The sequence below is a fragment of the Dermacentor andersoni genome, chromosome 6 (genome assembly GCF_023375885.2).
Source record: "Dermacentor andersoni chromosome 6, qqDerAnde1_hic_scaffold, whole genome shotgun sequence".
Taxonomy (NCBI): Eukaryota; Metazoa; Arthropoda; class Arachnida; order Ixodida; family Ixodidae; genus Dermacentor; species Dermacentor andersoni.
In genome coordinates, this window is record NC_092819.1 from 9,159,492 (window position 1) to 9,186,504 (window position 27,013).

The window sequence follows — 27,013 nt, forward strand, 5'->3', positions numbered from 1 at the left end:
AAAAGGTGCCGAACTACCCCTTAGGCTTGGCGAAAAAACACAGAGCACGGTTTAGCATATGTTGCTGTTAACAGTTCAGCCAAGTTTTGCAATCGTGCGCGGCACATGGATCTCGCAAGTGGAGTGCAAAATCACCTTTCTCTCAAATGCTCTTTTGTCAACAGAAGCCTGCTCCTCACTTTTTTCTGGATGCATTATTTCGCACTATAGCAGATTCCCATATGCGGCTGCTATTGGCCAACAGCCGACATCAATCAAGAAGGCTGTTTGGATCAGTGCAATTCTTCCTACAGTTACTGTGTATATTTGACGAAGTTTCGTAAACAGGCTGAAGTAAGCGAAAATGTGTTTTCGAATTTTGATAATAATTATGTACTTCCGGGAGGGGCCGACTATTGTCTGCTCACGCTCGGCCATGGCCACCTGTGTAGGATCTAAACTTGGCCACCCTGCTTATCGGCATCGTAGCCGTTGGATCTCACCAATTTCGACACATTTTCAACATTCAACTAGCTTCAAAATGTGCAACACTTAAGGTCAGACCAAACGCACGTTTGCCAGCAAGCGCCCACTCATGGCCACTCCTGGTTAGATGCCTTCGCAGACTTCACTTTGTAATTGCGCTTCAAAATGCGCAAGTTTGACGTGGCTGCTATCCATCGGTCAAGCTGGTGCAGGACAAAGCCGATCGGCACCACGTAGCACGGCCAGACTGGAGCACGTGAGTGCGAGCATGCACTCAAGCCCTGTCGTGCACAAAGCAAACGCTGCGCATATGCACTGCGGTTGCATGTAGCTGCAGTCTGCTACGCAGCGTAGATACTGCGGCGGCCCCGTGGTGCCACGATGAGGCCACTGGCTGAGCACACTGCGGCTCACTGAGGCCAACTGTGCTTGGCTTGCGTTTAGTGTGTCATGGTTGCCAAAATCAGAAGTAGTGGCGTCACGTGAACATCCAAAATCAAAATTGGCTGTGCGCCACGGTGACGTCCAATAGGCGGAGTGTTGTGGGCACGTCCCACTCCTCCGTAGCCTTCACATTGAGGAAAGAGTGGAAGCACCGCAAAGGGGGTGTTTGATTGCCAATAACTCTGCTTCTGCCGAACATAGTCAAGTACTTTTTGTGGCAAAGTATTTCTGAAACAGCCCATTTAAACTTCAATTTCATTTCTTCAATAGGATAAAAAGTGGTTCAGGGCCCTTTCAACAGAAATTCTATTAATAAAAAAATATTTTCCAGACCTTCATATATTAGAACTGAGCTGTAATCAGCTCTGGCATACTAATTCGGAGTTCCTTTTAATAAGAGTAGACCTTAATATATAGCTTGATTTCTACGTACCTAAGTTAGTGATAGCTTGCTTCATTCTAACTATGCAATGTTAGGAGACTCCTGACCATGCGCAGCACCAATTTTCAAGCCAAGAATTTGTAAGCAATAAATTTTGTGAAAACTTTTGTGATATTCAGTCCGAAATCTACTATTTGGTATTCGCACACTCCTAAAAGTAATGGATTGCACTCGCAATCTCGCCAAGTTCTTACAGCTGCATGTTTATAGCAATGCACACTACTTCTTTTTAAGCTGAAGCTTTCTTTGCCTATCTCTCTCCCTTGACACTGCAGCTGGCATCGGCAGTTCCAACTCAACACTACTTTGGTTTGAAAATAGCATTTTCAGTACCTTCATTTTTGTTCGAGGCCCTTTTCCGCATCTGAAAGTTTCCGTTAAAGACATCATCTAAAGAACGACATGCGGCTGCGCATTCACAGCTATTTCTTCTTTGAGAGCTTCTGATATATTTTAATATCAGTGGGAAATGTAAATATGATATCGAAGCGTTCTTGTTGGCTGGAAGCAGAAACTACTGCGACATGCCGGCATTTTGCAAAGGCGTTGCTATTACAACTGCAGCATCAGCTACACGCATGCCAAGAATCTCAAAGTTACTATTTTTTATGCCGCTTTGTCGGAAAAAGTCCTAAGTTCGAAAGAAAGAATGCCATTGTGAACCGTTATCAACATCAACTTAAATGAAGCATTAAGTCCGCTGTCGTGCACCTAATTCGTCACGCTTTCATGCTTCATAACTTCAGAGTGCGGCTTTTTTTTTTTTTTTTTTTTTTTAAGTGATTGGGGTTCAAGTGTTTGTTTTACAAGGATGATTCATTTGAATATGTTTGTTATATCTGGATGCAGTTTCAGCAGGCAGGGTCAGAAAATCTTAAGTGCTATGAAATGTAGTTGTTGTAACCGATATATCATTATATCTGGGATCATTATATATAATTTCAACTGTGCATCGTTATTTCAGCATTGTCATTCCATCGTTGTCATGTCGTCGTCAAAATGGGTGGGGGATCAGCATGTCTAGGTAACACGAGTTTATGTTGAGGGAATATTTTCCAGTGAAAAGGTGCGTAACTTGGTTGTGTGTTCCATACTTGAAATGGTTGCTAAACAAGAATAGCATTTCTTGCAAGCGTTAATGAAAGATTCACTAAGACCAATTCCCATAGCACGTGAGATCCATATCTTTTTTTTTTCTCACCTGTTCGACAGACTTCAGGGTCTTTACGAAATATGAAGTAATCTAATGCAAACTTGGGATTTCCTGTTGGAGTGAACGACTTGTTCCTCAGGTGCGGCAGGGCCCTGCAAAGTGCAACAATGTATTGTCAAAGGTCTCTCCATCAACTTAAAAATATAACTTTTTCAATATTACCCCATTAGACAAATAATTCTTTTTGTAAAATGTGAAATTCACGTTAAAGACTAATGAAAGCGAGAGAAACGAAAAATCGAGCTGGGTACACTTCTAGCAGCACCCTACAAAATGCACTACCATTCTCAATTTCCTACAACTTCGACAGGTATTAAAGCGTAAGCTTTTTTGGCGAACTCCACAGCCCTGCCCCACAAAAAGTGTAAAAGTGCAAAGTAATGACATTTAATCGTTATGATAGTGTAAATGTAGATAATTGGTAGCTTTTTTTAAGTGATAAGGAACAATTTAAAAGAAAAAATCAAGGAAAAAGAGGATACCCATAGATATACCTAGGGCTCCTTAGAAAATGCATGGGGAAGCTTATAGAAGGGGTGTGCCAACTTAAATTTGGGGGTGGGCCAACTTGACAGAGGGTGGCACTTGGCAGTGGCGGCAGCAATGGAACTGCATGGCTTACACTGTGTTTCCTCTTCTACGCCTCGCAAATAGCCTATCACCAACCGGCCTCATCAGCGTATCGGCAGCCCATGACCATCCCATGACTAACCACAAGTCTGCCTGTACGTCTCAGCCTACGTCAACTCCGTACCACAGTGACAGCTCTATATAAACCTGACGCAAGCACCAGGAGGCATCAGTTAGCAGCGGCAGCAGCAACAGGACTGCACAGCTTACGCTGTGTCTCCTCTTTTATGCCTCGCAGGTTAGACACTATGTCCGAACGAATTGTTCATGTTGCTTACAGTACTGCTGTTGCTAGTGCCAAAGTGGTTTCTTTTTATTGCCTTTTTGTTTGCTTTTGCTACAATGTCCCCTGAAGAGCGAAAATATGCTGAAAGATATGAAACAGGAAATTCGTCATATTGACACACGTACTTGTTTATGCTTAGCGTGCGCCCACGTTTTACCGCCAACATAAGTTATCGCATAGCGCAGGACGCGCCAAGCATGTATCCGACATTTCTGGAATGTTATCAACGGTTCCATCCGCTGTCTCGTCACCGAAACTTGTGTAATCTGTTTGCCTGTATGCACGACGTGAACAGTGTACAACTTTGTGGAAGACACGCGGGTCCCAGCGATTACTCTGGAACATTAGACAACTGATGTATAAAAGCCGACGGGCTTGACCCGCTGATCAGAATTTCAACAATCGCTGAGTGTGTTCGCCGCTATTGTTATCCTTTGAGTGTAGCCTGCTTTTGAGAGCACAAGTTAGCCCAATAAAACGCTAGTTTCATTAATCACAGCTTTGCTGCCTTTTTCACCCTCACTACTACGTGACATCTGGTGGAGGTGCTTTACGTTCATGTACCGGATGTCCCTGATAAGCCGTAATCCAAGCCCGAACCGCAAAGACAACACCAACATTGTCCCGGAACATCGAGCAAGCCGCCGGCTACAGCAGCTGCCCCTGGAACACGGACTTCTATCAGAGACGACTAAGAAGATCGTCCAAGAAGATTGTCCAAGAAGATTGTCCAGAGAGGGCCAAGAAGAACGCCCCAATGGCAGCTGCAGCGGCCCCAATAGTTCTGCAGCAGCCCAGAGAGCCACCCACCTTCTGTGGAGCTTCGTCGGAGGATCCAGAAACCTGGCTGGAGACTTTCAAAAGGATCTCGGCCTTCATTAACTGGACCTCTGAGGACAAGCTGCGCCACATGTACTTCTCCTTGGAAGATGCCGCGAGGACGTGGTTCGAGAACCGGGAGTCGACCCTTACAACGTGGGAGCCATTCCAAAGGAACTTCTTACGGACCTTCACGAGCATCGTGCGAAAAGAAAGGGCCAAGCTTCTATTGGAAGCATGAGTGCACCTACGAAACGAGAATGTTGCCATCTTTACAGAAGAAATGAGCCGCCTATTCCGCCATGCCGACCCGGAAATGTCGGAGGAAAAGAAACTCCGCCTACTCATGCATGGTGTGAAGGAGGAACTTTTAGCCAGAATGGTACGAACCCTACTGAAGACCGTCGACGAGTTTCTTCAAGAGGCCAACAGCATCAAGAAGACACTGGAAATGCGGAACCGGGCATTCAACCGCCGCATGAACTCGACAAACTACGCCAGAGTTCAGTCACTCGCCACCGATGACCTGCGCGAGGCTATCCGGGCAGTCGTGTGGGAGGAGCTACAGAAGCTGTTCCCTTCACACAGCCTCAGGTGGCTTCCATTGCCGACGTCGTACTTGAGGAGCTCCAACAGCAACTCGTAGTAGTCCCTGAATCGCCACAGCCTCAGCCGCAAGCTGAGGCTGCATACGCTAATGTAGCCCGCCATCACGTTACCCCTCCGCGCCCATGGCAGGGCCCAGTGACAACACAGTTCCGTCGTCCCCCGCCGCCTGCACGCCAACCTGTCGCACCACGCAGCATTCCAAGGAAGACTGACGTTTGGCATGCCCCTGACTACCGTCCGCTTAGCTATGACTGCCAAGAAGCCGAGCACATCTACCACCAATGCCCTTACAGCGAGATGGGATTGCGAGGGTTTGCCATCAATGCACCGCGCCCGCAAGACGAACGCCCATGTGACATCGATGACTATCTCACTGCCACACAGTGGAGCCCTCGACGACCACCCCATTCACCGTCACCAGGCCACTACCTGTTGCTGCAGCGCCGTCCATACACTGGCCACGCCCAGGGCCCATATCCAGAAAACGAAAGGCAGCAGCCAATGGAGGTGCGGTTGCTGTTCGTCGAACTGACGAATATCCTTCGCCGCCGCCAAAGACGCCGAAAAGACGATCTCGACTATATATCAACGAGACGCCGCCATCCCGACGAAGCCATAAAGTCAAGAATACACTGACGAAAGACTTGACGACGCGACGTTCCATCTTCGGTTCAACATGATGCAGCCGTGATCCGACGCCAAGACTTAACTGTAACACAAGACAAAGAACCACCGACCTCGACGTGCTTCTCGACGGCCACGCAATCACCACCTTAGTGGACACAGGGGCCGGTTACTCCGTCATGAGTGGACATATCACCGCGCAGTTGAAGAAAGTTAAGAGTGCATGGGAAGGCCCTCAAATTCCGACCGCTGGAGGCCACCTCATCACGCCGATTGGTATCTGCACGGCAAGAATTACCGTTCACGACCGGACTTATCCTCCAACAATGTTCACGTTCACACGACGTCATTCTCGGCATGGACTTTCTAAACCAACACGGCGCAGTCATCGACCTGAAGTTGAAGTCGATAACCCTGTCGGATGATCAAGCGATACCACCGGAGAGCTCTCGTAGCCACCATGCATTGAGCGTGCTCGAAAGTCAAGTCAGAATCCCGCCCCGCTCCAGCATTTGTCATTTCCGTTGGCACCAAAATACCTGCCGACGTAGAAGGCGTCATCGAGGGTGACCAACGGCTACTGCTAGACCGTGAAATTTGTGTCGCAAGAGGGATCGTTCGACTGCACGGAGGAAAAGCGAAAGTGTTGCTCAAAAACTTCAGCTAGGAGTTCAAGCACATCAACAAGGGCACGACGATCGCGTACATCCAGGAACTTCTGGAAACCAGCAATGCGTTTGTCCTCTCGGATTCTGCCGCATCTACCCCGACGACCACAGTTCCCGAACCAGACTTCGACGTAAATCCAGGTTTCACCATGAGTAAGCAGCAACAGCTCAGAAGTCTTCTCAGACGACACAAAGACTGCTTTTCGATGTCATCGAGGATTCGACAAACACCAGTTGCAAAGCATCGCATAATAACCTAAGAGTGCACTCGATCACTCTGCGAGAGCCCTTACCGAGTTTCGACGCGAGAACGTGAAGCTATTAGGCATCAAGTCAACGAAATGCTTCGCGACGACATCATCCAGCCGTCGAAAAGTCCATAGGCATCTCCTGTAGTCCTTGTGCAGCAAAAGGACGGAACCCTACGTTTCTGCATCGATTATCGTCGACTGAACAAGATCACGAAGAAGGACGTATACTCCCTTCCACGGATAGACGACGCATTGGATCAGCTCTGCAACGCTTAATACTTCTCGTCGATGGATCTCAAGTCTGGCTACTGGCAAATAGAAGTCGACGAGAGAGATCGCGAAAAGACCGCCTACATCACGCCAGAGAGCCTCTACGAGTTCAAGGTCGTGCCATTCGGACTATGCTCGGCGCCTGCAACGTTTCAGCGCGTCATGGACACGGTGTTAGCAGGATTGAAGTGGCAGACGTGTCTTGTTTACTTGGATGACGTCGTTGTCTTCGTCGGAAATTTCGATGATCACCTTAGGCGGCTTGCGACAGTATTAGAGGCCATCAATCATCAGGGTTCACTCTGAAGCCGGAAAAGTTCTGCTTCACTTATGATGAGCTTCTGTTCCTAGGCCACGTCATCAGCAAATCTGGAGTCCGCCTTGACCCGCAGAAGACAGCCGCCATCTCAAAGTTCCCACAGCCCATTGACAAGCAAGCAGTGCATAGATTCCTTGGCATGTGTGCCTACCGTATTTACACGATTGTAAGTCGACTCGAATGTAAGTCGACCCCCCCATATCGCGTGACAGGGAAAAAAAAAAAAATAGAGCATACCCGAGGGCACATTCGATAACGAAAATTTATTAGTAGCTGACATGGTCACTGGACTACTCGTCTTCACTAGTGCTGCCATCGTCATCGTTGCTGTGGTCCCACAGCGCCTCCTGGTCCAGCGAAATTTCACATTTGGCAAACGACCGCACCACGACATCTTGTGGAACAGCAGCCCACGCCGAATGCACCCAACAGCACGCAGCCGTCAGGGAGGCTCTTTTTACAGGTCCGGTTGGCGTAATTTCGCGGTATTCTGCCGCCAGCCACTCGTACTCACGGCGGAGCAGGGTCTTAAAAGGCGAAGGTCCGGGCTTGTTACATGACCATGTCGCACTTGACTGACAGGAACCGATCATGCATTTCAGCGACGTACTCCGCAAGCTTAGCCTACAGCTCCGGAAAGCGTCCAGACTTCGGCATGTGGGAAATTTCTCACTTGCCGTCACAGGTGAAAATTTCGCTTTGCTGCAGTCGCCACTCTCGCACCACCCTTTCAGAAACATAGAAATTGCGGCCCGCTGCGCAGTGTTTTGTTTCTTCGGTGTAAAGGATGGCAGCCCTCTTGAACGCTGCTGTGAACGAGTGCCGAACGATTACTGGGCCTGGAGCACTAATGACGACTGGGGAAACACAGAAGTAGCACGTAGCCGGCAGTCAAGCTAAGCGCAACAAGCAAAGAGAAACCCGCGAGCGATGCCTGCTCTTCCATCAACTACCGATGCTCCCCGCAAGCGCCGCCGTTCTGAGGGTGCCACCGCAAATAGAACAGTGGCGCTTCCATCAACTATCGACCCCCCCCCCCCCTTCAAACTCTCAACTCTCAAAAATGTTGAAAAACCCTTCCGAAAAGCGAACAAACACGCGAGATAGCGAAAAGATACGGGTAGGGCCATAGAGCAAACATAAAATCGTAACTACGTTGTAGCTTCCGTTGGTCTCGCATTTTTGGCGGCGCCATGTTTTGGTTTCGATTGTAAGTCGACCCCCCCAACTTCAAACTTTCGAATTTAAAAAAAGGGGTCGACTTACAATCGTGTGAATACGGTACTATAGGCGCTTTGTCAAGGACTTTTCACGCATCGCGGAGCCGCTAACACATCTAACCATATGCAACATCGAGTTCAAGTGGGAAACGCCGCAGGCCAACGCATTTTAAAAACTCAAACGACACATGAAGTCGCCACCGGTACTTGCACACTTCGACGAGAACGCCGATACCGAAACCCACACTGACGCCAGTGGCCTAGGCCTCGAGGCCATCCTAGTCCAGAGGAAAGACGGACTTGAACGGGTGATATCTTATGCTAGCTGGTCGCTGTCAAAAGCAGAAGACAATTATTCTACGACTGAAAAGGAATGCCTCCAACATTTGGGCTACAGCAAAATTTCGCCCTTACCTGGCAGGCCATTCAAAGTCGCCAGCGATCCTCACGCATTGTGTTGGCTAGCTAACTTAAAGTACCCTTCAGGACGGCTGGCGCGGTGGAGCCTCAGACTACAAGAATATGACGTCATGGTAATCTACAAGTCCAGACAAAAACACTCCGACGACGGCTGCCTATCACGCGCCCCCATCGATCATCCGCCGCAAGACGACGTCAACGACGACATTTTCCTTGGAATAATAATGGTGGAAAACTTCACTAAACAGCAACGAGCAGACCCGGAGCTAAAAGGCCTCATCGAGTATTTGGAAGGGAACACCAACGTTGTCCCTAGAGCATTTAAGCATGGATTGTCTTCGTTCATGGTACGAAACAACCTGCTCGTGAAGAACTTCTCACCAGTTCACAACAACTACCATCTTGTTGTTCCATCAGCGCTGCATCCAGTACTGCACACCCTACATGACGATCCAACCGCTGGGCACCTCGGATTCTCCAGGACGCTGTCGAGGATACAGGAAAGGTATTACTGGCTGCGCCTGACTGCCGACATCGCCCATTACGTCAAGACATGCCGAGACTGTCAGCGATGCAAGACACCACCAACGAGGCCAGCAGGATTACTACAGCCGATCGAACCTCCCTGCCGACCATTTCAGCAGATGGGGATGGATTCGTTGGGACCGTGTCCGACGTCAACATCCGGAAATAAGTGGATCGTCGTGTCGAGGGACTATCTCACCCGCTTTGCTGAAACTAAAGCTCTACTGAAAGGCAGCGCAGCCGAAGTGGCGAAATTTTTCGTCGAGAACATCCTGCTGTGACATGGTGCCCCAGAAGTCTTCATCACCGACAGAGGAACGACCTTTACAGCAGAGCTCACCCAAGCCATTCTGCAAAACAGCCAGACAAGTCACAGGAGGACAACTGCCTACCACCCGCAGACAAATGGTCTCACAGAGCGCCTGAACAAGACCCTCGCCGATATGCTAGCAATGTACGTCGACGTCGAGCACAAGACGTAGGACGCGGTCTTGCCGTACGTAACCTTTGCTTACAACATGGCGGTGCAAGAAACAACACAAATCACGCTGTTCAAGCTGGTTTACGGCAGGAACCCGACGACGATTCTCGACATCATGCTGCCGCACGTTACCAACGAAGAGAATCTTGACGTCGCCGCTCAACTCCAGCGCGCCGAAGAAGCCCGACAGCTCGCCCACCTACGAATCAAGAACCAGCAGCGTACCGACAGCCGACACTACAACCTCCGACGACGCCACGTCGAGTATCAGCTCGGCGACCGTGTTTGGGTTTGGACCCCGATACGCCGACGAGGACTCAGTGAGGAACTATTGCGATGCTATTTCGGACCCTACAAGATCATCCAACGTATTGGCGAACTGGACTATGAGGTCGTGCCACACGGCATCGCACATTCCCAGCAGCACCATGCACAATCTACTCAGAATGATCGCACTCGTGTAATGATCGCACCCCGAACTTGTGTGCCAAGTGTAGATAATGATTATCGTGCTTACCATCTGTCGAATGCGGTCGAATGCTACTCGAACGACTCTCCAAGACATACCGAGCGGTTTGCACGCACCAAACATTATTGAGCAGATGCGCCATATCATTCCTTTTATCACTTTCCACACTTCCATGAAAAAAAAAAAAAAAAGCTAGAACCAAACTTGTCTTGGCTTTATTATTTGTAGGCTTTACAATGGTTGTGGTAAACAACAACAACAACAAAAAAGGCATCTTTCGATTCTTCTTATCTGCACTTGTGGGCACAGAACAAATTGTGAGCGGCAACGATAGTAGCCACATTCACATTGATACGTTAGAAGCGTAACCCATTCATACGCCAACACTCGTAACACAGCCAAGGTATTCGGACACCATTAGTGGAGACAAGCCGTATTAGAATAGTAGTGAAGACAAATGCCGCAGTTTCTGCAGCATGCCCGCCATGTGTTCCTATGTCCCTGGCCGCTAAGCGCGCCCATCTCCGTTTCTGTCCCCTCAACGTGGACATGGCTACGTTATTGCCGCAAACTTGCCAATATTAACAATATTATTCATTACTGATATGGAAGAAACTGTTTCAATGGGCGTATTGTACTCACGAGAAGAAAAACAATCGTCTTCGGCGCGTTCGGCTTGCTCCACCGACCACCATTTTTGTTTTGCTGTCTCACACTGTTACAATGGCAGCCGCCTGTTTGTTGACTTGTCATTCCACAGCAAATGCGGAATGAAAAATATTTTTTTTTCTTCTCGCGGGAAATTTAACCCGTGTAATGATCGCACCCCTGAATTTGCGCCAATTTTTTTTTACAAAGAAGTGCGATCATTATGTGAATAAATACGGTAATACAACCATATCTTCAACCCAGTATGCAAAAAGTGGTCATAGACAGATACATGTCACATATAAAGCCAATTCATACAGGAGTGACACAAGGAAGTACAGTCGCCGACTGATTTTTCAGACTCCAAAAATTCGGACATGCTCGATTATTCGGTCTGCTTCGCGGCACCGCCATTCTCCCCATAGACCATAATGTATAACAACTACCGAAAGTTCGGGCACCTTGCAACCTCTCGTCTGATTTTTCGGACACTCCTTGAACCAATTCGATCGAGAGCACCGTGCACCGACTCTGGCCGGTGCATGGTTTGACTTGCTGAATGCCATTTTTGTTTTGAACGGAGCCTCCTTGCTCCCCCATGAAGTGGCGCTCCTGCAAATCCCCACTCGTCATCATCGTTTCCGCTTGGTTCGATAGAGCAATGCCTCCTTTTCTAGATGCCTGCCGCGTGAGCCGAGAAGCTGGTTCCTACCCCTCTCCTCTTTGCTCTTCCACACCAGGGTCGGCTGCGAGCGCTAGCTGCGGTGGCTGCTGTAAACCTAAATCACGCAGCCCTGCCTCCGAGATTTTAACGGCGTCTTTTGAGATACCGGAGGCTGGACCCGTGGTCTCTCGTCAAGCCATTGGTCGAGCGTGCGCCAGCCTAGTAATCGTCACTTTCTCCGCAACAGGAAGTGGGTCGGCTGCGAGCGCCGTCTCTCCGCGACTACCCCGAACTACGGGAACCTCCACTCCAATGGGAAGACTAGCGACGTGGCAGGCATCTAGTAAAGGAGGCATTGGACAGAGTGGCTCTACAGCAGTTCCGGTTTCAGCTTAGTAAGCCATGTCAAGACAATCCAGCAGCTGGTTTGTTTCTTCGCGCACGACACTGCGAGTAGGCCACGTTTTTCGTTTGAGTGACTGGTGTCGGCATGGTGGTGTTTGCTTTGTGTGCTGTGTCAAGGTTCCGGTGATCCAATGCGGCATATGGAAACATCGCGCCAAGTGTCTAATGGCACCGACAGTGCCCGCGCAGACTGCGCTGGGGAATGCCGCCAAGCGGGTGCCGGGAGGCCCAAGTTTTGTCGCCTTCAGATGTGCTCCCTACTGACCCGGAAAAGGTTCTGCCGAGACCTGCGCAGTGGTTGCATTGCGATTCCGGACACCGTCTCATTTGACAGTTTCACAGGTGCTGACACTGCTGTACTGACATGCGCAGAACTCGACGATGGCGAGATCATTCGTCAGGTTTCTGCTGCACTGCCGGACGATGACTCTTGAGTCGGAAGATAACGCACCATGTGCTACGCTGCCGTCGCATGCGGAGCGTGTACAAGCAGTGGCTGTGCTTTCAGCCGCCTATAGTGACCGTACGACCCTCTCCGAGATTCAGGCTTATCTGATTGCGCGTAAGCGGAACAGTGTGCAACGGCGCATTAACTATTTCTTCAAGCCTACTGCCGAGCCCGAATAAGTGCGTGGAAATAAAGGATTTCATTTTTTTTTCTTAATCTGCTTTTTCGGACACCTGTTTATTCGGACATTTGCGCAGTCCCCGTGAGGTCCGAATAAACGGTCGGCGACTGTATCTTGGGCCCTGCTTTTTTGTGTTTATATTAATGACTTAGTTATTATTGATGATGTAAAATTTATTACATATGCGGACAACACAACTATTCTGGTCACTACACCGAGTTCCACTGAGGATATCGGTATTGCAAATCAGGCACTAATAAAACTGTCCTCATGATCTACCCCAAATTCACTTGCTATGAATACCAAGGAACCGACAGCTGTTCTGTTCATACCGAAAAATTTTAATGTCACTACAGAGGTAACCTTACAACAACTCCATAATTCAATTATTCCAATTATCCCTACTGTTAACCATCTCGGGGTTGCATTCATGCAACACATGTCATGGAACATGCATGTGGATTTATTCCCTGCTAAAATATCCCGTATGAGTGGAACTTTGTGCACATTAAGATTTCTTCTCCCTAAAAGCATCAAGCTTCTCCTATACAAGTCCTTACTTCTCAGTCAAATTAACTATTGCAATCTTGTTTGGGGTACTACAGCTCTTAGTAATACCACCACACTACATAGAATACAAAAAAAGGCCATCAGTAGCATTAAAGACGTTCCCCATGACATCCATGTGCATCTACATTTTCGAAAAGTGGATTCACTTCCTGTGCCTGATATTTATGAGCAAACACTAATTCACCACTATCAGACAGGTATTAACAGAAATAATAACATGTTAAATACTATCTCGAAATTAAAATGCAGAGATAGGAAGCTAAATAGGCGCAGTTGCGAACTCTGGGAGATGCCATGGGCAAGGACTAATTACACTTACCAAATGTTGCGTTTTAGATTATCGTCATGTCTAAACAAAGCCAACATTGTGAACATTTGTTATTGTGCTTTTTATTTTTTTCTTTGTTTATGGAAGAAGGGAAAAAATTGCAGTTTTGTTAGAGTGTACTTGCCAAATTGTGCACTACAGTATGTATCGCGCTACACATTTGTTAATTTTATATATGTATAATGTGCATGTGTAATTTGCATTTTTTTCTTTGTTTCAATTGTATCATTACATACGCGCATTTTATACGTGCTATAAATGCAATATGTTTCACTTGCATTCATTTTATGTATGTGCATTATGTTTGTCACTTATCTTATTGGGACATAGTCAATATAGTCAAGTGTTTGACAAAAACTTGTCTGGTGACGAAATATATTTGTGCCAAGAAAATGTGAACTCGGCAAGAATAAAAGAAAAATAAAGAACAGACGTTTTGGGCCCTGTACGGGTCCCTTGATCACAATTATGGGTGCGCGGCTACTTATTGGTGAGGTGGCGCAGCATGCGGGTGTATATTTCGGGAAGATTACCCCGGGTCCTGTTTATCGTGCGTCTAGTTGATTGAATGTAAAATGATTCTAAAAGCAACCTGGCAGATGAGTGTTTCTCTTTTGCGATGATGGGTGCCGAGTCCCAGTCGATGATTTGTCCGGTTAGTTCATGATGTTCCGCCAGGGCGTTTGCAGTTGTGTGACCCTTGGCGAAGGCATTCATGTGTTGTTTTAAGCGCTGTTTAAAATTTCCGCTCTCGCCGATGTACAACACCTCGCACTCCTTGCATGGTATCTTGTATATCACTCCTGGGTAGTCCGTGTGTTTCAAATGTTCTTTTACGCGAACCAGCTGTTGGCCAAGTTTTCGGGATGGCACGTCGGTCATTTGAACACTATAGCCCTTAAAAATTCATGCAAGGGCTTCGCTTGTTCCAACTGTGTAGGGTACCGCCGCGTGCTTCACTGTTTCTTTCGCCGTTTCTCGGTGAGGCTTCGCCAATTTGCGCTCCTGCGTTCTGAACAGTTGTAGAGGGTAACCATTGTTTAACAGGTCCCTTTTCACAGTGTGACGTGTTGAGAGCGGAAATTTTAAACGGCACTTGAAACAACATATGAATGACGTCGCCAAGGGCCACACAACCACAAACGCCCTGGCGGAACATCACGAACTAACCGGACACATCATTGACTGGGACTCGGCAACCATCATCACAAAAAAGAAACACTCCTGCCCGTTTGCTTTTGAAATAATTTTACATTCAATGAACTAGACACCCAATAAACAGGATGTGGGGTAATTTTTCTAAGATATACATACGCACGCTGCGCCACCTCACCCATAAATAGCCGCGGGCCCATGCTTATATCTTCATTGTGATCAAGGGACCCTTACGGGGCCTGAAACGTGTTATTTTTCTTTTATTCTTGGCGAGTGCACGTTTTCTTGGCACTAATTGAATATGTAACACTTTACGTTATGCTCTGTCGCTGCCTATTAAAAAGGGCTGCGGACCTTGTTAAGCCATAAAAAGGCTTGTTTGTGGTCCACAACATTTTGGAGTTGAAAAAAAATATTTGAACTGAATTAAAGAAAAAAAAAATTGGGGGTGTGCCAATGCAACATTTTGGGGGGGAGGGGGGAAGGATTCAACTTAAATTTGGGGGTGGGCTGACTTGAAATCTGGGAGAAAGCCAAGTTAAATATGGTAGTAGGCCAACTTGAACTTTGGGGTGGGCAAAATTAAATTTAGGGTGGCTCAATGTCCAACTGAATGCTGCTGAGCGTCCTTCGAGCTATGAGCATCGCCCGGGCAAGCGAGTACGTTGAAACGCTTGGCGTGTGTTTATTGTGCCTTACCGAGGCACAGTCAGAATGCAGGCGAAAGCTCATGTGGACAAGGAACGTGCAAATAACAAATGCTTCCAAGAGCAACAGCAAGAGTGACCTGCCATTACTGTGGCAGCTGGTCTTCCCTTCTGACCGCTCTGCTCCGTCGAGGAACGCTCATGCCCAACATTCTCACTTAATTGATACAATTGCATTGAAGGGGGTCAGATCCAGCAAGAAAATCTGACAGTTGTATACTAAAGCCTAAGCACTCTTTGCCACCAGAAAGGCCATGGGTAGACATACATAAGCTAGGAAAAGCAAGTAAGCAAAACTAAGCAATGACGAAGTCACAGCCGAGCCAAACAATACTTGCGCTTTAGTAAACTATTCTCAGAATTTCTGTAGCTATTCTCCACAGGGGTGTGCGAATATCAAATTTTCAGTTCTGAAGCAAATTAGAATAATTAAAACCCAGTGCCAATCAACTGAATATTTTTCAAATACGAATGCTATTGCTTTAGAAAAAATTCAATTTTTTTCACCAACCAGAGGTACCCCTGTTTATCCTAAAAAAAGCAAATTTACTGCAAACTAAATAACAAACAGGAAAATTATGCTTTGTAGTGAACATAGCTCTCTAGTACAACACCTTTGCTTGACACTATTTAATGTTGTCATGAAGGAAGGATAGCTTTTTGACATGTTTGGGGAGCAGTGACACCATCCTGCATGTAACTATTCTTTCAGACACCGAAATGTGCTGCTCACTGGACACACTACAGTAAATCCCCAGTGATATGATCACTGCTGGTACAAATTTCGGTATTATACGAATTCGTAACATTCCCTGGCCGAAATACATTGTTTACAATATGAAAAGCATCGGCAGTTCCCAAGGCGTTGCCGTGCCACTATGGATCATACGAACACATGACTAACGGTGGCAGCGACCGAGCCAGTGCAGTAATCAGCAGAGACAAGCTGGCAAAACGGTATGCGAGTGGGATCCATAGTCTCCAAGCAACTGGCTACATCATGTGGCTGCATAATCCCTTATTGGTCCCCCCCTCCCCCCCCCCCCCCCCCCTTGATAGGACCAGGCCATATCACAGCCTGATGCTTTGACCAGTTAGAAAGATGACGAGGATCGTTTTAGCAATGACGACCATGGCAGCAGCCACGACGGGCAGCCCACGAGGGCCAAAACGCTCCTTGCACTCGACATGCTGAGATGTTCAGTGGCATGTGAAAACATTCGTGAGGTCACATGCATGCACTTTTACACTTTCCAGAAGGCGATCGTTGATGATTTGGGCAAGAAGAAAATGCACACGGATAGTAGAGCCCCATACATAAACATCTTTCAGAGGACCGCAAAAAAAAGAAAAATTGAACAGCCTGGAAAATGTAACTGTGTGGAAAACCGTCAAACGCTACACCTATGTCAGAAACAGCTCTGAATGGCTTCCAGTATAGTTATTAGATGTTTCAGCGCTTCCACAGTTAACGAGGAGGGTGCATGCATGTATGTATAATTAAGGGACATGTACAATATTTTGCAACAGAGGCCCCTTTCAACTCTTAATATGCTTGCCCGCAACATTTTGCTTATGCTTCCCGCATAACACGGCTTCATTGCAGCGAAGCTGACTCAAGAGAACGAGCGATTATGCTACGAATGTAAAACCCTTGCCGGCTACAAAGTTAATGCAACGCTGTACTCGGTGGATCTAGCCCACTGTGTGTGATTCGGTATCCGGTAGGCTTCATATGATGTACACTTCTCTTTGGGTGCTTCACCAACTACTCTGTGCACATGTGCAGTGCCTGCCTTTTGCAACTTTGATAACTTATTACAATGTCTCGGTAGCTTGTTGCAATGCACCGGTCACTTGCAACGTATAAGCTGGCTGCACAGCTAAATTTACATGACTGCCACATTCAAATGCGACGTAAGATGCCAGAACATTACAGGTTGGAGACTTATCAAGGGGAACATAATACATGGAAGTCAATGGGATTTAAGTTGGGACAGCGAAAATGCAACGTAGCAGCCTGGAAAATGTGGCAGCGAGGAATGTATCAACAGGGTTCCACTGTATTAGGAATTTTTCATCTAAAAATAAATTTATTTTTTCTTAATTTTGTGCATGTTCTGATGATATGAAGTTTGGGTGATTCGAATATCTCACGTGACCCTGTGAAATTAATATCAGAGAGAGTCTACTGTAGTGTCTGATATCGGCAGGTATGTCTTTGCAAGTCGAGCCAACAGCGGGCACCATGCTTACACCACCACTCACATAGATCTTGGCCCAAAATTTTATCATGCCCTTATCTTTCAATCTGTGCCTGTGGCAGTGAACATTGTTGCCATAAGCAAGTGGAAATTGCTATTGGTTGATGAGCTTATCAAAGTCTTTCCACAGGGCTCACGTGAAAGGAGACTTTCAAGTTTTTGTTCTGGAGGGCATATCTGGGTTCCTTGGTCTTGAATTTATCCTTGCTAGTTCTAAAGCGAGGTTTTTAATCCAGTTTGCCATTGAAGCATCCTGGTTGTACTCAACAACTTTAGAACGAGGGTATAAAAACATTGCCAAGCTTGTTACATGGTAAAATTTGCAGTTTAGAAGCCATGTTCTCAGTCACTTAGCCTGATTAGTAGCAGAGAGAGGTTTCCACCTGGCGGCTGGTGTTGTTCAGATGCATGAAGAGGCAGCACAGTAAGGTACTTGAGCTGATTGTGTAGGGTAGCCATAACCGCCAGCAGGGGCCCCGTGACAGTGCCCCTTCTTACTTTTGATATGCTCAGTGGTGGACCAGTCAGTTTAAGATTAGGATAAATTTTTGGAGCAGAAAAAAATGTCATTCTTTAGCAGTTTAGGAGTAGCCACACCAGCATTTTGGAGCAGTTTCGGAGCAGAAAAATTGGTCTTTTTGGAGCACTTGGAATAGTACAGCAGAAATCTGTAGCCATTTGGCCAGGCTTGTTATTACTGCGCAATCAGTTTGTGCTCTTCAACAGTGAAGTAAGACACAAAGCCAACAGCAACCAATTCCCCTGGACAGTATACCATGCACGCTTTGTCGTGAACATTTTTATTTGGGTAACAAGGAGCGTTATTTTGTAAACAAATAAAATTTTTTAGGCTAACGAAAACAAAGATATACGCCTAAAGCTCTAAATAGCCCTAGAGGCCTGCCAGCACACTTACTAGGCATATCAATGCTCATACTGTGATAGGAGATGGCGAACGCATGCTTGTATAATTACTGAATATATACTGTCCTGTGACAACTGCCTTTTGTCACTCTTGGTATGCTTCACAGCAATACTTCGCGGACGCTTCATCGCGTAACAAAGCTGTTCTGAGGTGAAGCTAACTTTCGGGAACCGGCATTATGAAATGCGTTGTGCTTTCTGAGCTTCGAAGCCAGTGGCGAGGATTACAAAGGCAGAGTCGGCGCCACTGCTAACAGTGGCGAATTGTGTTCATGAAGAGCACCGAAGAGCAAGAAGCTTGGTAGTGAATGTCGAAGTAGCTAGGCCTCTCGTTGCCATGGTGATGGCTACGGCTGGCAGCGGATCTGCATGCGAGAGCACCAGTTCAAGGCAGCAAGATAATTAAAACGGCGGTGGCAGTGGCTTCGTTCAATGCTGTTTCTGACCCCAACAATGCAGGGTACAAACTTGCATTCATGTTTTATGGTGCAGACCGGTTTTTTCTTTTCATTTACGGCTTTGCACATGCGCACCAGCTTTTCGGGGGCAGTGAACATCACGTCCACGCCGCACTTCTCTCCAACTTTTCTCAGCCGGTGCGATAGCTGGTGGGCGTACGGTATAGCTGTACACTTCAGCTTCTTGCAGCTTTTTTCGGCTGCTACACCAGGGCGTCCGCCTGCCCTGATTTCTTTCAGGAGGCATTCCGCCACAGCCATCACGATATCTTTCAGAAAACCGGCGTTCTGCAACCGGAGCACTTGCATCTGCAAACTAACCTCAATTTTATAGTGGCAGGACTTTTCGAGAGCACCACGCAGGCGATTTTTTGCAATGCCCCTCTTAACCAATTTTGAGTGAGCCGAATTATATGCTAGAATTTCCTTTTTTGTGCGTGGCTGGTACGACCAGCAGATCTGCCCTGTGCCAAAGTACAAACACAGCTCGAGGAATTGGAGACACCCGTCCGATGTCGATGATTTTATTGTGTTTGTGAATGTTGACAACGAGAGCAACAAACCACAGGTTGTAAAAAGTGTTTTAGAGATTTTCGGTGATTATTCTGGCAAACTAAGGTTCACGCATGAAGTGCCGATGAACGGGTGTCTACAGTATGCCGTGAATGAACTCCTCAATGTTAATTTAATTAATTATTTACAGAGAAGACGCTGTTTCAACATGCGTAATGTGCTTACAAGTGAAAAGAAATCACATGCAGCCTGCTTTATAAGCCACCACTTTGTTTTGATGTCTCGCAGTGCGGCAGCGGTAGCTGCCGGTTGGTTGGCAAGTTGTCATTCCACAGTAAATGTATTCCCATAACTCCCAATATGATACACTTCTGTTTATATGGGCCACTGAAATACTGTATTTACGCGAATTTAGGCCGACCCCTATTCTAAGCCGACCCCCGAATGTCTGAAGCCCGAAAAAATGAAAAAACTTGCCTCGAATGTAGGCCAAACAAAAAGTGAGGGCAGCGTTCACAAAATCAAATGAGCGTTTATTTAATATAAACATGCAGAGTTCATTTTACGTCATCATGCTGCTAGCCTTGTACGCTTGTGGATGTGCGCAAACTTGCATCCACACGGCCACGCATGTGCAGACAGTGCTGCATGGCTCATATGCATTGAAAGACAGCGTGATCTTGGTGAATAACTGCTCTCTGTTATCGTGCGCTTATTTTCCTTACCGCTGTCATCTTCCCATTGCAGCAAATGCAAAAAGCATCTCCTGTTGCCCCCTACAACGACAGACATTTTTCTCATTGATGCTGAAGTCCTACAAGGCTTGGAAAGTTTGACGATGCCTCTGCGGCTAGCACAACTTTTCGACTGATAGTGGCACTGCAGTGGCATCACCTGTTTGGTGCCATTACCCATTACAATAGCACTGCGCCGCACGCCGATACACCACAGATCAACATGGCGACGTCGCTCATGTACTTCAGTTTGCGACTGGCACAGCTAGTAGTGGCAGCGATACTAACTTTTCTAGATGGCACTAGCTATGCACCACATTTATCCTTTTCAATTACAAACTTTACTTTTTTTTAAATCCTCGAATCAAGCCAACCCTTTAGTTTGGTATATGATTATCTGAAAAAAAGCTATCGGCCTAAATTGAAATACTAAATACAGTACACACTTCCCATCTCCAACTACTTGTTTGGTGCATTTGATGTGATATGCCTTCCTAGCGAACTACCTCATTTACATGAGATGCAATACGCTTGAAAGGTAATGCAACACGTTTCTGTCGCATTCATGTAAATGCAGTTAATGACAGGTATGACAAATTGCGTTTTGTGCACACAATGGACTTGTAATAGGCTGAAAAGTTAATGGCGGAAGGACAGCAAAATAGAAGGCTGCCAAGATCTACATCGAGAACCTTATGAGTCTTGAAATTCATCATCTGAGTAACGGCTGACAGCGTGGGCCTACAGCATAGACTGCTTATAGCGTAAGTTGCCGGAGTCATGAATATCCACACTATAATCAAACAACATTTTTCAAAGGCTGTACATGTGCAAAACATGTCGACCAACCAACTGCACATATCTGAAGATTGAAGTAAGTGAACGGGATGTTTGGATCCGTTTAAATTTATGAATGTTGAAAGGTTAATGTTCAAGAACCTGCAGTCTTTGCAAGAAACAGACAAAGTAAAAAAACAAAAACAAAATCGACACAGAGGTAAGTGCCGCCACCCACCTCTTGGTTTTTCTTTTGTTCATTCCTTGTTTGTATGTTTGCTTTGTGTCTTCTCGTCCACATCGCCCTCGTTGCTTTACCCTCCCACTGGCAGCACACCTCGTTGAAAAACATGCTTGCTACTGTGCTTGCTTGTGGGACTTTTCCACGGAAACAACATTATAACCACTATTTCATCTCGTGTGGCTGTACTATAAACGGTATGCGTATACAGTCGACGACTGATAATTCGGACTTCACGGGGAATGTAAATAAGTCTGAACTATCGAATGTCAGAAAAAAAATGAATGTATCCAAAAATTATCACTTTATTTATGTTGTAATCCCCTGCGCATAGCACAAGTGGTCGATGCATTGCTGCACGCACTTCCGCTTACGTGCAACCAACTCCACCTGTATTTTTGCCAGTTTTGAGTTTCGCTGTACGCCCATGCAAGGACTGCAAAGGCTCGAGTCAGATCCGCATGCGAAGGCTCCGGGGCACATGACACATCATTATCACCCGAGTTAAAGGTGCTGTTTGACAGAAGGAAAACTTGCTCAATTGTTTCGCCATCATTGAGTTCAGCACACCACGACACTGCGCTGTCAACGTCTGCAATGTCTTTAAATGTAGTCATGGCAGGAATCAGCACACCGCACCCTAGCTGGTGATTAATGATGTCCGCATTTGAGCTCGTTGTGGAAGGCGGCAGTTCAGGCTCTTTGTTGCGGAGTTGAACTGCATTTGACGCGCAGTGTCGATAACTTCACGAGAAAGACTTCTTGGAGCTAGCAAGCAATGCAAGCAATGCAGCAAGCAATGCAAGCAATGCAAGGCCTCAAGGATTAATGTATAGCGTGTAGTCTCTAAGGCCATACTTGATGTTTTATCGAAGTTGCCAGAGGAGATAATGGCAGCAGAGTCGGGGTATGCAACAGTCTTGGACGGAGTCCTGATAACAGAATGTAGAGCTGGCAGTTGTCCGAACGATCGGTCGCCTTTATACATTAAGTCTATGGGGCCATTGGCAGTGCCGCAAAGCTGTCCGAATTACCGAGCAAGTCCAGATTATTGGCGTCCGGTTTATTGGTCAGCGACTGTACATGGAGTCCTATGGATGGGCAAACAGGAGTCATAAAAGGCCACGTTATAGTCACTTCTGCACTATAAGCGGTCATGTTATAAGTAGTACAGTGAAATCTCGATATAGGAAACTTCAGGGGACTGCGGCAAATTGTACTTTATTCTGAAAGATCATTATAGCGAAAGCCCCAAAATTAACCATTCCGCCCATCAGTTGTCGCCATATGAGCTATCCACGAAAATGCTGCTGTCGGCTTTTGGCACGCCATGGATATTCATAGATTCCACTGCCATGCACCACCGAAGTACCGTATAGTAAGAGTGATACGCACAAAACAGACGCCAATGTCGAGAAAACTACCGACAAAAAGGTAGCTCCATGTCGCCTACAAAGCACAATGTTTCTTGTTTTTCGTTTGTTTTTCATGTTTCTTGGCGTGGATACCGCAACTGTCTTGCTCGAGGCAGACACTTGAACTATGTCAAAGCGCGAGCATGGGTGAACGACACCGTCTGGAAAGTGCGACTGTGTGGCATGCCTGTGAGTATGGAGGTTACATTCGACCATGCGTGTAGCTAGTACAGCTGCAAAAGAAGCACGAAAGAAAGGGGCATGTGCAGAAAGAAGGGTGAAAGAAGGAAGAGACACGCCTCCGTTGCTAGGAGACACTTTTCTGGGTGAAGCATGCACTTGCAAAACCTGATGCACCGTCGCCTCCACTCGCCCGCATTCTTTTTTTCTCTGGCACAGTCTCAGGTTTTCCGAACACATGTGCCGTGACGTTCACTATCTCAGCCTTGTCTGTTAGCCTACTTTTTCGGCTGACATGAAGGATACTTGGAAATCTAAGAATCCTCAGATTCCTGAATATTAGTTCGTAGTACTGAGGCGTTGTTAACATCACATGGAAACTGAATAACGATTATTATTCTGAGAAGTTCAGTATCCTGAAGTTCATAGTACTGAGATATTTTTACATTGAAACTATAAGTCACAAGGAATTTCTGAAAGGTTCGTTAACCCGAAAAGTGCGTTAATGTGTTCGTAGTAACGAGGTATCACAGTACAAGCAGTATTTCAACCATTCTGTTTGCACTCGTTTCCCTGTAATGTCAGAAACTGACACAATGCACAATTATAATTACCTCATAGTGGTTCAATACAACACTAGTATCACGAGTACCCACACAACTTACTTTGCTGTATTCCTCTTAAAGATTGAGTCCAGAGCGATGACCTGTTGCTTTCCATTAGTTTTGCGATATATGTCCTTTGCCTGGAAAACAAAATGAAATATACTGTAGTAGCAAAGTCTCTACACATTCAGTTTGGAGTGGTAGCATATCAAAATTGATGCAAGAGGAGCAAACAAGCAGCATGCTGGAAGCTACACGTTTTTTCTATATTGTCTTCCCAATGTATGATCACTAGGCCTAAAAAGAACGCATGCTCAGCAGGGTTACACATTATTGTCGAATTCCAATGGCAGAGTCAGAGTAGACGACCAACTCCACAATTGAGCACATCAGTACGGCACAGAGCGACACCTCTAAATCTGCAATTGAAACACAAGCCCAGCCGCCAGAGCAAGGAGGTGCTCGCACGGACCATGCAACTAGGTATACAGCTACCTAGTGTCCCTTGTGTGCTGGTTCATCAGCGCCTCCCCTATTAGCAGCAGCTTCTCCATGGTGCATCATGTAGTGCATGACACTGCAGGGGCATCGAGACAGGCAGCAACACAAGCACAGACCAATAATGAAAAATTTATTTTCTAAAAAACAAGGTACAAGCAAACCTACAAACAGAAAGTGTACGTAAAATTTTAAAAGAACTTTTAAGAAATTGTCGACTTCGAAGTCACAACTTGGCGCTCTTGAAGATACACTTTTGAAGATAATATGTAGATAACGTACTGAAATCCTAATGAAATGCATAAGGGGACAGGGCAGGTGGGTGGATATGCCCAGAGGTGAACGGGAGACGAAGCTAATGGGCACACATGTGGTGACAGCGCTGGTGTGCAAAGTGTCGAGCACTGCGATTCTAGAAAGCTGTAGGGCACTGTCCAACTCAAACATCAGTGCAAAGCAAAACTGCCTCTCTCTAGCAGAGAGCAATGCTGGCACGTTGCGGACACGGCTTTGCAGTAGAAGCATGCGGAGAGAGACGGCATACTCAGTGGCCAGAGCTATTTTTCCCAGTTGCTTCTTGCCAGGCTTACAATTCAGCCACTGTAGCTACGCTATGGTTGTACAGTAAAACCTCGTTAAACCATACCCGCTTAAGGGGGGAGGAGGGGATCAGAATTAACTTTTTTGTTTCTTGACAGAAAGGGCTGAAATTTGGCACACACACTGCACATTGCAATAAAGAGACAATTCTAAAATTTCATTAGGATATCTTAATTAGTTTTTGTTTTATAAGAATTTATAAGTTCCTTGCTTGTGGAAAGCCTGGCACAGTAACGAAACGTGATAGGAAGCTGGAAATATTTTGCATGTTTGCCCAGATGTCTAATCTACATGAAGACAGTGTTCGATTTTTTTTTAGTGCGCTAATAATTTTTTGCTCAACATAACATGCACATGACTGTGCTTCACTGCATGGAGCCATGTAGTAATTGTGAAATAATTAAATAATGGAAAGATAAAGAAACATTTCAAGACTGTCTTTAAGTACATCACAGCTTGTGGATCACAGCAAAACAAACTGGACCAAAATCAGTCAAGCCATTGTTGTGCTACGCTTTCCACGAGCGAGGTGATTGACAAAAAAAATGCAATTGAGAAAACTGGCTGCAAAGTTTGCAAAGTTTTAAAAGCACTGCAAATTTATTAAAAAGCACCAGGACTGTAATATTTTGAATCATTGCTGTCAGGCATCTTCTTACACCTTTGCCTCTTTATTTGGTGGGCTTTGGATGCCTTCTTCAGGCGTACTTTATCCTTTTCTTGCGCCGTTTGGAGTAGTGCATGACAACCATTTTCACTGCCAGGCCGAGCCTGGTATCGCAGTGTACACCCACAGAACGCTGTTGGCATCTTGGGCACAGAGCTTTAGCGATCAAAGAGTTCATCGCGGAAACAGGCATAATAATGAACTCGCAGTCACAAGGGGCCTAAATTTGTTTTGGCATTGCTGCTTCGGCTCAGTCGCTGACACTGCGCGAAGGGAGTCGCGAACGCTGCATGCCTGCGCTTCTGCAGTCACCGCTGACACAAAACGCGGCTCGAGGTGTGTCTGAATCGTGCGACGATTCGTCCGGTGAGCCTTGAGTCACCATACAGTATGTAGCTCGTCGACGGTTGGGGCTCACTCGCAGGCTGCGTGTCCCTGTCGCACGATGCATCGGAAACGCACACCGTCTCTGCCGGCGATGGAGACCTTCGACCCGCGTCGCCTCCAACAACGCGATCTCAGTTGCTGACTCGCGCGGCCGTACGCACAGGTGCGAGAGCCTCCATTGGCACGTCTTCCGGTGGCTTAGTTATCAGTATCGATGTCACAGGGCGATTGTCGGCTTCGCTGCTGGAATAGCACGGTGCAAGATAACGCGGCACGTTATCCGCGTGTTCAGTCGGGTTCTCCGCTTCTCCCGCTGGCCGCCGTCTTTTTCTCGCCGCAGGAGGCTTGCGCTTCCGTTTTCCGAAGGCATGCTTCATTTAAAAGTTCTTTTCGAACGAGCGACGATCCATCACTGACCTGGGAGCTTCCATAAATCCGAATTCTGCGAGTGTCAAGCGAAGAACGACGCCGGCGTGGTTTTCAAAGCAGACAACTGCCGTCCGCTGTGGTTGCCAGCTTGCCCGCTGCTGCAGCAGCAACCAATGGCGAGACGCCTTTCAGTACGGCAACCAATTGGAGGCCCGCTTTCATCGCAGGGCCCGTGTGACCGCCTTTAGCAGACCCGCGCTTCTTTTGTGTTTGCGCGTTTGTTACAAGATGACGACGACCGAAGAATTCAGAAACGGAATGGCGAAACTTCGAGCGTTCGAACGATACCAAGATGGCGGCGTTCGGTGGCGGGAAAGACGAGTTAGGGCTCTGCGAACTGCGGTGATTTTACGCGATTTAAAGCTGTTTTCTCGCCCTACGCACTGATAAATTAATTTTTTTCGGGCACTTTTAGTGCGTTTTCAGTCAAACCATATTGATACAATGTAGATTAGGCATTGCAGATACCGAAACGCGTCGTTGCCAAAAATCGATCTTTCTTGCGATTTTCGCGATCTGATCACCGCGTCCCCCCTTAAACAGTAGTTTCGCTTTAAAAGTAGTAAAGTCAAATCCCCGACTTAGCGGCCACTGAACATAATGTGTTTTGTATACGCATAAACTGTACCAGCTTATTGTGTACGTATCGCTTAGCACGTAGTGTTTCCACTTTTCGTCGTGCAAACACGGCGGTGCGTCGTCTCCATAGGGCGGCTCGGCAGAACAACTAGCCTCAGAGATCGGAACAATGGACTCCAGTTTGCACGTGAAGCCACATCAACATCATTTCGGCGGCGTGCCAGAGAGCGTTGTGGCGTCGCACAAGCGAGGACTCGCGTCATGCCGAAGCTTGGATAAAAAAGACGCCGGATGTTCAGCATAGAAGAAAAATTAAACATCGTTCGTACTACCAAATCTGACATGAAGAAGTCGGCGCTGGCACGCGACAGGGATGTGCTGCTGACTACGGTGTGTGGCATTTGGAATGCGAAGAAGTTGAGCGGCAGCGCTGCTGTGATCGCGAAGAGATGTCGGCTGCAAGGTTCGACTTTTCGCCGTC

At 46.8% G+C, this 27,013-nt stretch overlaps 1 protein-coding gene across 2 annotated transcripts in view; it reads right to left on the reverse strand.

Annotated features, from left to right (window-relative positions):
• The window catches only part of LOC126521661 (structural maintenance of chromosomes flexible hinge domain-containing protein 1-like), a 383,191-nt gene that overhangs the window by 43,464 nt on the left and 312,714 nt on the right, over positions 1–27,013 (reverse strand). For both annotated transcript variants that reach the window (XM_055065801.2, XM_050170378.3), the window contains exons 44-45: positions 23,433–23,512; positions 2,553–2,656 (exon numbers count right to left, since the gene is read on the reverse strand). In XM_055065801.2, the coding sequence (XP_054921776.1) occupies positions 2,553–2,656; positions 23,433–23,512 (184 nt within the window). The remainder of the gene's footprint in view (positions 1–2,552; positions 2,657–23,432; positions 23,513–27,013) is intronic.